We start from the raw sequence: 11,688 nt of genomic DNA on the forward strand, positions 1-11,688 counted from the left end.
CCCCACCCCTCTGTGTATTATTGTTTGAATGTTAAGATGTATTAATATGTATTAATACATCTTAACATTCAAACAATAATACACATAATACAATAAACTTTTCATAGAATGTATGTGATAGGCAGGTTTATTTTATCTGTTTTAATTCATTGTATGTACAGGACTGTGAATGTACAGCACTTTATAAATAAAGCTTAATAATAATAACATTGATCCATGGCAGTTAAAGTGGAGTCAAACCGGGTTATTTCTGCAGTGTGGATGCAGGGTATGACTCTGGAGACCAGGGTTCGATTCCCCCATTCAGGTATGAAACACATTGGGAGTCTTTGGGCAGCAAGTCACACTCTCTCAGCCTCAGGGGAAGGCCATGGCAAACCCCTTCAGGATAACCCTTTAAACCAGAACCTGCTGCCCGTATGATATATGTGAAGTATTGGAAATTAAACATAATACCATCAATGGATGAATCGATAATAAAATTAAATGATCTAGATGTATTAGATAGCTTATTAGTGTATACAAATAGAAAGACATTCCAATAATATGAACAAATAGACATTCCAACAATATGGAGAGAAATGGAAGGAAGTGTCAAGATTATGGGGGATACAAGAATGTAAGAACTTATTTGAAACCTAATCGAATTCGCAACAGAAGAGATGATGCAGAATGTATAATGAAAGAATGTTTATTGTTTATTTATTTTATGTTAAATTAAAGTTCAAATAAAAATTATTTTTTAAAAAAGAGTGGCCCTTGAAGTCTCTTCCAACTCTAGTCCAGAACACACTGCAGGAATAATCCAGTTTGAGACCGCTTTAACTGTCTTGGTTCAGCGCTAGGGAATCTTGGGAGTTGTAGTTTATTGTGGCACCAGAGTTCTCTGACAGAGAAGGCCAAATGTCTCACAAAACTACAATCCTCAGAAGTCCCTAGCATTGAGCCAGGGCAGTTAAAGCGATCTCAAACTGGATTTTTTCTGCTGTATGGACTCAGGGTACAACTCTGGAGACCAGGGTTCGATTCCTCACTCATCCACGAAACCCATTGGGTGAATATGGGCAAGTCACAGTCTCTCAGCCTCAAGCGAAAGCCATGGCAAACCCTCTCTGAACAAATCTTGTCAAGAAAACCCCTTGACAAGCCCTTAGGGTTGCCATAAACCGAAAAGGAAGGCACAAAACAACAAAGACAGACCAACAAACCTCACATCTTTCAATGCTGTTTGTGTCAGTGTCATTAAATCGCATAAAAGAACCCACTTATGGTTTATATTGACGAACGAATTGATTCAAAATGGAAATGTCCCCAGCCAGCTGAAGGGCAAATTTAAATCGATTCTGATCCGCATCTGGTTTTTCACACTTGCGCAGAATCAATTCAAGTGTGAACCACGGTCATTTAAACCGATTCATGATCCTGTTTAAAAGATAATGGGAACGAGGCCCCTCCTGTGAAGCTTTTCCATGAATAAAAACCAGGAGGTCTTGAGGGATTTAAATATGTTGGTGTGTGCCCTCAAGTCCTTTCTGATTTGTCTTTTTAGATTGTAAGCCTGAGGGCAGGAAAATATCTAATTGATAAAAAATGTAAGGCGCTCTGATAGCCTTCTGGATGAAGAGCAGGGTATAAATACTATCAATCAATCAATCAATCATGGGTTTTTCTTGACAAGATTTGTTCAGAGAGGGTTTGCCACTGCCTTCCCCTAAGACTGAGAGAGTGTGACTTATTGCCTAAGGTCACCTAGTGAGGTTCCTGACAGATTCGAACCCTAATCCTAATCCAGAGTATCGAACTCTAATCCTAATCCAAAGTATCGAACCCTAATCCTAATCTAGAGTACTGTATTGAACCCTAATCCTAATCCTGAGTATCAAGACTAGACTCTCTTAAACCCATTGATTTACACGGGGTTGCTCTGCCTATGACTAGGGGTGCATCTACACTGTAGAAATAATGCAGTTTGACTCCACTTTAAATGGTCCTCAGAGGCAGAGGGATTTATTCCCAAGTAAAAAAATGCATAACATTGAAATAAAACTCTGTAAAAATGAAATCTAGTACTTGGAAATGAACTAAATGCATCCCAATGAGTAACAACGCAAGTTTGAGAAAGGAACGAAACGACGGGTCAGTGTCTGGTTTAATGATAGAATGATTCGATGTACAGGATTGCAGCCTCGGTTGTCTCCTTGATTAGGCTGCTGCCGAATCGCCTTGAAAGGGAGGCAGGAGACGTAGTTTTCCGGCGAAGGGGGTATAGCTCAGTGGTAGAGCATTTGACTGCAGATCAAGAGGTCCCTGGTTCAAATCCGGGTGCCCCCTCATAAGATTTTTATTTTTTAAAATAAAGATCACTACTTATTAAAATTGCAGTAATAATTAAAAACTGCAATAAAATTGCTGTAATGATTAAAATTGCAGCAATATTTTTTTAAAAGATCACTAATTATTAACATTGCAGTAATTCCTAGATGTGTGGAATTTAGGAACAAATGCAGTCAGTTTTTACAAATGCACTTGTATGAGTGTATTTTAATGGTTTCTTAAGGTCCACACTGCAGAAATAATCCAGTTTGAGATTGCTTTAACTGCCCTGGCTCAGTTCTAGGGAATCATGGGAAATGGAGTTTATTGTGGCACCAGAGCTCTCTGACAGAGGTGAAATGTTTCACAAAACTACAATTCCCAGAATTCCCTAGGGCTGTTAAAGCAGTCTCAAACTGGATTATTTCTGCAGTGTGTTTTGTACCATAGTCTTCTATTTTACCTGTTGGTTTTATGTGAGGAGAGGCGGGAAATAATAATAATAATAATAATAATAATAATATGCCAAAATGACTAGTTCAGAAGAATCCAGTCCTTTGGACTATAGGAACTGAAGTTATTGAGCCAGTCCACACTGCAGAAATAATCCAGTTTGAGACGACTTTAACTGCCCTCAGTGCTAGGGAATTCTGGGAATTGTAGTTTTGTGAGACATTTAACCTTTGTCAGAGAGTTCTGGTGCCACAATATAAACTACAACTCCCAGGATTCCCTAGCACTCATCCAGGGCAGTTAGAGCAGTCTCAAACTGGATTATTTCTGCAGTGTGGACTGGACCTTTTTAACTCCTTTCTGATCTAGATTTTGCTGCCACGATCACAAGTTAAAGGTCCCTGTTTGGGCCATCCATAAACAAGGGAAATAATTAATCCTTTGAGTTTTAATAATCAATTGAACAATTAATTAATCCTTTAAATTCTGTGCTTGCATTTTTATTTTATTTTTTCTCATCCATTTCATTCGCTTCTCATTTATTTCTCATGCTTTTAAACTTACTCACCCTCACAGAGAAGGCTAAATAGCTCACAAAACTACAGTTCCCAGAATTCCCTTGCACTGAGGGCAGTTTCTTCTTTTTTTCCCCATTTCTCTGAGGTATATAATAAAATAATAATAATAATAATAATAATAATAATAATAATAATAATAATAATAATAATAATATATTTGGACTTCTACCTATTTCTATATCATAATCCTATTTCTATTATCACTTTCCCCCAAAATGTTTGTACATATTTACATTGCCACCACATATGCATATATGACCCTACTTTTTGACATCCTCTCCAGCAATTTTTTAAATTTATTCTTATCAATATTATGTAATCTAACTGGCGTCAAATGCCATTTCCAAACCAATTTATAATAATTTTCCTTAATCTGTACCAATAAGTTCTTCAAGTGACTTTGTTCCCAAATTTTACCCCATTCCTTATCACTTATTTTGCATCCTAAAGTCATGGCAGCTAAAGAGGTGTCAAACTGCATCAATTCTGCAGTGTAGATGCAGTCAGATATTTATTTTGAAACAAGATGAGAGTGGAATTCCTTCTCCTAAATTTCAGGCTTAATCTCATGCAGGATTTGACATACTCTGTTTTGTGTAGTGAAATTGATTTGTGCCGCTCTTTGCTGTCATCTAATATTTATAAAATTGGCATTTTTTGGTATTGTACATTCTTGGACCACAAAAATGGCCCTGGGGAGCAATATGGGGCCCACAGGCTGTACTTTGCTCACCCATGTTGTAAATCTTATGCTCCCCCCCCCCCCCCCCAGTGCTTGAAGAAGTTACTACTCATGATGCCTGGTGATTCTGAAAGTTGGAGTAAAAAACAAACAAGCAACTTGCTGGAGCTTATTTGCCTTTTCAAAATGAAGTAAACCCCAGCTCATAAAGCAAAGCTTTAACAACTTTAACAGCGTTGATCCACCTTGTGGACATTTTTACACGGGAGACAACCATCATTAAATCGTGATTAAATCGTAATAATAGCATGATCAAGGGGGAGATTATCATACCCCTGTGCGCTTCTCCTGTTCATGTCCCATGCATAAACAGTAATGGATACGTCATTGGGTAATAATGGAAACTTACATTATTACCCAATGATACGCCCATTACTGTTTATATATGGGTCACAAATGGGAGAAGTGCGCGGGGGTGTGATAATTTTCCATCCCATCGCACTATTAGCACGATTTAATGATGCTTGACTCTCCCGTGTGAAAGAGCCCCTTCTGAAAATTCTTCTAGCGGCTTTGTGCTGTGAACATTTATATTTATTTAGTGGACATTACTGGATTCAAATATTCAAAATTATTATTAAAATATTAAATTTTTAAAAAGCCCCAATATTTAACTGTGCAATGCTGTACGTGTTTTTCCTGGAAATAAGTTTTAAAATTTCAGGTATGTGCTCAAAGAACTGGAGTTTATAGATTACCATAATAGTATGCAACCCTTCCTGATGATCCGCACCCCAAAACCTTTGAAATTTCTTTGCACACTTTTATTAAATAATGCCTGAGCATGTTAAGATTCCTTGAATGAGATAATACAATCCTTTATATTATATACTACTATGTTACAGTTTTTCAAGTTTTGCTATGAACCTGTTTTTTTCAACAAACACTCAATCACAACTGACATTATAGTAAACACAATTTTTATTTTAAGGCAGCAACTTGAGGAGGGAGGGAGGTGATAGGAGTGGTCAACAGGTGAAACATCTGTGCAAAGACCAAGGTAGAAAGATGTATTGTCTTGCAAACAAGTGCATGAGTCACAACCATTCCGCTGAAGCTGGCTAAGATTTCAGACAAAACCTTTTTACTGGAGGTACAGGTATCCTTGAAACTATTTCCAGATCTCAGGGAAGCCCTGCATAAAAAGTATTACATCTACAGCTAAAAAACAAAACAAAAACCCCTTAACATTTCCCCCATCACAATCTCTCATAGAATCCCTATCTTCTTAGACAACCCTCAAGTTCCAGGGAACCCCGGTTAAGAAACCCTGCTTTATAGTAACATGTCTGGAATAATCACAGAATCATAAATAGTGTTAGTAACACAGTATTTTTTGAAGTGGTACAGAGTGCCACTGGGTAGTCACAATGGGATCATATACCCAGACTTTGGTATGAAGAGACTTCCGTGTCTGATGGTAAGAGATAGAGTTGAACTGACCCTCTTGTTCTTTAACTTTAGCATCAAGCATGGGTTTAATTAAGGGAGGGAGGGCCAGACCTATTATTGTGTGCGTTGTGTGCCTTCAAATAGTTTCCGACTTATGGTGGCCCTAACATGGGATTTTCTTGCCAAGCTTTGTTCAGAGGAGGCTTGCCATAGCCTTGCCCTGAGGCTGAGAGTAAGTGACTTGCCCAAGGCACTCAGTGGGTTTCCATGGCTGAACAGGAATAGAACCCTGTTCTCCAGAGTCATAGTCCAGTGCTTAAACCACTATGCAGTGCTGGCTCTCTCAAGGATTTGAAATAGCTATCTCAGGCAGGTGACTTTAGGGGTCATGAAAGACCAGCAAATTATTGACCACCATCAGATTTTTAGGGACATGGGATTGTTTTTTTTTTTTAACCTCAAATAGTTTCCAACTTATGGTGGCTCTAACATAGGGTTTTCTTGGCAAGCTTTTGTTCAGCGGAGGTTTGCCAATATAACCTGCCCAGCCTTGACTTGGGAGATGGGGGTGGTTTTTGCAGTTCAACTTTGGGCCCTAAAGGTTGGGCCTGAGCTACCCAAGTTTAAGAAAAGGTAAGGAACAGATGTGCAGAATGTACTCATGCGGAAATCATATATAGATTGGATGGCCAGGAGGTGGGATGGAAAAGACAATCTGCTATCTAAAGTTACAAAATTTGTATACCAAAGGGAGAGAAATCATGCAGGGTTTTTGCGCAGGAGGTTTCATCCAACCCACACAAATAAAACACTTTGATCCTGCTTTAACTGTCACAGCTCTTTCCTGTGGAATGCTGGGTTGTGTAGTTTTGTGAGGTACAGTATTTAGGATTCTCTGAAGGAAAGCTCTCATGCACATGACACTACAGATCCCAGGACTCGGTAGGATACAGACACGGCAGTTGAAATGGTACGAAAGTGTTATAACTATGTAGTATGAAAGTGAACTAAGTAATACTATATTTTTTTAAAGCTTTGGGTTAAGATGAAATTCTCCTGCAACTTTTCTGCTGTCTACAATCACCAGTTTAGACTGTAAGTGGATCACAAAATATATAAATAGAACATTAGGAATATAGACCAGAATCCAAAGAACTACACATTTTGTTTTGCATGCCAAGAAGCACAGGAGAATTTCAAAAGCATCTTGTGATAGTGGCAGAAGGGATCAGTTATTTAAAGTCAACAATGCCACCGAGTATGTGATCAAATTCTCAGCTATACCAAAAATAGGCCTCACCTATTCACATGATTTTCAGAATTCAACATGTCCCATTTTCCTGGTTTACTTTTAGAGCAACAACTGCCACAACTACATTATTCTCATCGTCAAGAAATTACCCTGCTTCTCTCCCACTCAGCCCCACTCTAAAATTTAAGTTGTTTTGATACCACTAGGCTGTATCTGAGAGAGGAGCACCAAGTTATAAAATGGCAGAAAGCAGCAGCAGAGTAGAAATTCAGCTCTGGAATATGACCTATTCAGCCAAACTATGCTCTGCAGGAGGCTATGTGTAAACTCTGCATTTATGCCAGTGATGCCAGGTGAGGGCAGAGAAGCTGTAATGATGGAGATGATGCTGCAATGATGGAGGAACTGCGATGATGGCTTCAGATGCCTGCCTCAAATAGTAGACTGCTCCTGCAGGAAGCCCTCAGCACTGGGCACACCACGCTCTGGTTCGGAGGCAAGGGCTGCCTCGTGCAACACAGCCATGTGCTCCTCTGCTGCAGAGAGGGATTGGTCAATCCAGTCCATACGGCTGGGAGAGTGGCAGGCATTCCGTGTGATCAAGACCAAATGGCTCACTGAGAGCAGCAGTGCTGTGGTCCTAGAAAGGAAAGTGGGTTGATCAAAACAGGAGCAAGGCAAAGTATTTCCAGTTCAACCATGAGCCCCACTCTCTTCTTGCATCCAATTCTAAACTGATGAGATGATTTTTTCAGGCCACATTTGCACAAACATGTTACAGAGCTCACAGGGAGCCACCTCCAGAATATGTGAAACCTGTGTGTGTGTGGGGAGACATATTTGGACAGCATAATCTGTGGGATTATGGGATTTGTAGTTCAAAACTATTCTAAACTCTGAGAACATGCTGTACAAGTCAGACCTTTCCTCTTAAAGTCACCGGTCAATTTATGATGACCACAGGAATTTCATAGAGTTTTCTTAGGCAAGGAATACTCAGAGGTGGTTTTGCCAGTTTCTTCCTCTGAAATATAATGAACAGCACCTCATATTTTTGGAGGTCTCCCATCCAAGTACTAACTAGACCTGACTGCTTAACTTCCAAGATCAGACAGGATCTGGTGCCTTTAGGGAATGTAGGTCCTTCAAATCCTTTCTACGATACTGTAATTCTAAGAGTTTTCAGTGTCATCCAATACCTGCTCTACTAATTAGATGAGATCCCTGGAACATGAATGAAGGGGTTATTCTATCTCTGTTGCACTTTTTTTGGAATCTGCCCCCCTTTTTTGCATGTAAAATTCCCATTGCCATCATGTATGGGTAATCTAAACATAATATACTCACCTGGCATCCAAAAGCTTAGGGTCCAATGGGGGGTACATGGATCGGACCACATCATCCACCCTGGGATTTAAAACAACAACAACAAAAATAAGGTGCAGGTATGCCTCCTTCAATGTCTTTCTAACAAGTAGTGTGTAAATAAATAAATAAATAAACAAACTAATGACAAATAAAGAGAGGAAAAATGGGGCAAGACAGACAGATCATGTACTTATTACTATGCTTCCACATAGGTGTTCTCTAGAAGTGCCACACTTTGTTTGCTCATCTTTCATAAGGCATCCATGTGACACCAAGGTTAAATTGTGATTCTCTTGTATTCTTTCTCTGCTTTTTTTCTCTTTCAGACAGCATAAAATCTGATTTTTAGGGGTTCCGTGGAAGAGTAGCACAAGCTGTATAGCTTCAGGTTCCTTTACCACCAGCACCAGCTGATGGGGCAGTGAACCTCTTCCAAATTGTGACTACTTTAAGGGAGCTATCCATGGTGCTTATTTAGGAATCAGGTTCAGCACCTTGGAGACCTCCGTTAAAGGCTGGATTGAAATGTAGCATGGATTCACTACACCACTGACATGAGATCCACCAGCTACCCAATTTATAACTACCATTATTATTATTTTTTAAAAAGGCATGACTTTCATGTATGTAATAACATGTAACATTGTGTGGGTAGATGACACTTCACTGTTTCCTGTCAGCACCATTTTACCAGTGTGCTATTATTTTTAACCACTTTTCTAATTAGTGCCCAAATTCCTATGCACAGACACAAGCCCCTACAGAGAAAATCATATCAGTGCATATTAATATTTTGATTAAAAAATAAACATATAAGACCCCCATAGTCATTACGCTGTTGGCACCAGGTTTATTTTCCCCTCCCTCTCAGTTTGTTTGTTAGTTATTACTGATGATTTTTAAGCTTACTAAAAAACTGCCCTACACTCCCTATGTTGTCCTGCTGTGGCTCAAGTACAGCAGAAATGCAGCATCCTATCACTCATGATGAAGATTCAGATAGCAGTTGAAGGATGGCTTGTATGTTGCAATGTGGAGTAGGGAAATGGATGTATTCTCTGCTTCATGCACAAAATATTCTGGAGTGTTCATTAGATATAAAAAGACCATTACATCAGATACAGGCATTTTGCTGTCTATTAAATTGCTTCTAAGATGTATGCAGATTTTTTTTCATCCTTATCTGGGCTGTCTGTTGTTGCTGTTGTGTGCCTTCAAGTTGTTTCTGACTGATGGCAATCCTAATAACCCTATCATTGGTTTTTCTTGGCATGTTTCTTCAGAGAGGGTTTGAGATTGCCATCCTCTGAGGCTGAGAGAGAATGACTTGCCCAAGATCACCCAGGGGGTTTCCATGGCTGAGCAGGGATTTGAATCCTGCTCTCCAGGGTCATAGTCCAGTGCTCAAACCAGTACACCACTATCCCTAGTTCAATCTGCTCCCATCTCAAACCTCTGCACTGATGGAAGAGCCGTTAACCAACCCACCCTCTAATAATCTTTTCTCTCAAGTTTGGCATATGGCCCAGCAACTCTCACCTGGGACTGATTCGCTTGGCAACCACAATGATGTCGTTGAGGCTTGCTGGAGACTTCATCTGAGCCCCAGAACCCATTGTCATGGCAACAAGCTTCTCTGTGAGGGTGTGACAGATCTGTGCAAAGAGTGATTCAAGTATCAGTGCTGCTTGATGCAGAGGCTGGGGGTGTGCTTATTATTTGCCCCAACTATTTTTTGCTACATAAAGTACGGTGCACCTTTTAGGAAGAACATACATGCATGCATGCATAAACACGTCCACCATTCTAATAAAATATACAGTCCTCCCTCCGTTCTCGCAGTCTTCAGATCTGCAGCCCTCACTTATGTTCCAGGGATGAACAGAGAGAGAATGAATGGGGCATGTGCTCGCGACGCGCGCCTGCTCCTATATTCAAGCCAATGGTGTTTGAATATTGGCGAAACTTTGTTTTCGTGAGGAGGTCCAGAACAGATCCCCCATGAAAAAGGAGGGGCAACTGTATATTCAGGGAAAGGCATGTTGGCCATGCAGAGAAATCCAAAACCATACTGTGGTGATACTTTTATTAGGTCAATTGAAAGGTATAAAATGCATTGCACAAATTTTTGAAGCTGACAAGCTAGATCTCAATAGAAATGCTTTATTTCCAAAAATAGAGATGCATTGCCTTTGTGTTCCAATTGTCTCATGGGCAACAAGGTGTGCAGCCTTTACCTGCATCAGACCTTCCCTCCTCACCATATTAAGCACAGCTTTAGCATTTCAAAAAAGACAAACCTCCGTGATCCTCCATTGTCACATTTCTTCCTCTAAAACTGTGGTCCCCAAACTGTGCCTTTTAAGAGCTTTTGGACTTCAACTCCGAGAAGCCTCAGCCTTGTTGGCCAATAGACTGGGATTCTGGGAGGTGAAGCCCAAAATCTCTTAAAGAGCACAGTTTGAGGACCTCCCCTTTAAAAAGACTTTTAACATCTACACCTGATGAAAAATTGTGAGCTTCAAAAACTTGTGTAATATATTTTGCAACTTTTGGTCGGCCTAAGAATAGTATCACAACCATGTTCAGAATCCTACTGTGGACTTAGGAAGGTGTAAGTACCATAGTTACATCCCAATCTCCCCTACCACCACTTAGCAGGCAGCAGCTGCAGCAATGCTGATCATGATGAAACTTTTCTATCCCACCTTTTTCCAAAACTGAGACTCAAAGAGGCTTGCAACAATTAAAAAAACATAGTTAAAAATCCACAAAATACGAAAGTTGAAACACAATTAAATAATCGGGGGGAAAATTTCAAATCAAGTTAAAACATGTATCATTAAAACACACACAGAGAGACATAGACACAGACACACACTAGCACAACAATTAGCAATATCCAGTGCATTGTGTGAGATGGGCCTTATATCACCATTCATCAAATGTCTGTTCCTTGCTCAATTGGGGAGCAGCTAACTGACATTTCCATCCCCTACTGCGAGCAATTTCCCAAAGGACAGGGAAGCAGACCCCCATCAATTACAGTTGCTACTGCCTGGCAACTGAGGCTTATGGGACTTTCAGTCCCTATTTATCTCCTAAACTAGGGAATACATGGGGACTGTGAATACGAAACAGGCACAAGTGCATAACTCTAGGACTAAGTTATGCATTCGTAACTGCTCAACAGGATTCTGGCTTGTGTTTTTTGCACTTTATTTTATTTTACACTGGAGATTATCACAAGGATCCTCCTCCCGTCATTAAATTGTCATAAAATCATGTTAATCATGCAATCAGAAAGAAGATTATCACATCCCTGCGCATTTATCCCTTTCTTGTCCCATCTGTAAACAGTAATGGATGTGTCATTTGGTCTTAACGGGAGTTTCCATTAATATCAAGTGACACGTCCATTACTGTCTACAGACGGGACAAGAATGGGATAAGTGCGGGGTGTGTGTAATAATCTTCCTCCTGATTGCATGATTAACATGATTTAATGACGTTTTAATAACGGGAGGAGCATGCTTGCCTCCTGTATGATAAAGTTCACTGTTTTAGGACTTGGTACACTGACACTGATC

At 39.9% G+C, this 11,688-nt stretch overlaps 1 protein-coding gene and 1 non-coding gene across 5 annotated transcripts in view; one reads left to right on the forward strand and one right to left on the reverse strand.

Annotated features, from left to right (window-relative positions):
- Positions 1 to 2,259: 2,259 nt before the first annotated feature.
- Positions 2,260 to 2,331, forward strand: TRNAC-GCA. The gene has a single exon. It is a non-coding gene; the product is annotated as a tRNA-Cys (tRNA).
- Positions 2,332 to 4,989: 2,658 nt separating this feature from the next.
- Positions 4,990 to 11,688, reverse strand: part of TMEM98 (transmembrane protein 98) — a 15,167-nt gene continuing 8,468 nt past the window's right edge. For all 4 annotated transcript variants that reach the window (XM_042474469.1, XM_042474466.1, XM_042474468.1 and 1 more), the window contains 3 exons: positions 9,638 to 9,753; positions 8,078 to 8,137; positions 4,990 to 7,370 (listed from right to left, as the gene is read on the reverse strand). In XM_042474469.1, the coding sequence (XP_042330403.1) occupies positions 7,163 to 7,370; positions 8,078 to 8,137; positions 9,638 to 9,753 (384 nt within the window). In that variant the 3' untranslated portion in view covers positions 4,990 to 7,162. The remainder of the gene's footprint in view (positions 7,371 to 8,077; positions 8,138 to 9,637; positions 9,754 to 11,688) is intronic.

The sequence above is a fragment of the Sceloporus undulatus genome, chromosome 6 (assembly GCF_019175285.1).
Source record: "Sceloporus undulatus isolate JIND9_A2432 ecotype Alabama chromosome 6, SceUnd_v1.1, whole genome shotgun sequence".
Classification (NCBI taxonomy): Eukaryota; Metazoa; Chordata; class Lepidosauria; order Squamata; family Phrynosomatidae; genus Sceloporus; species Sceloporus undulatus.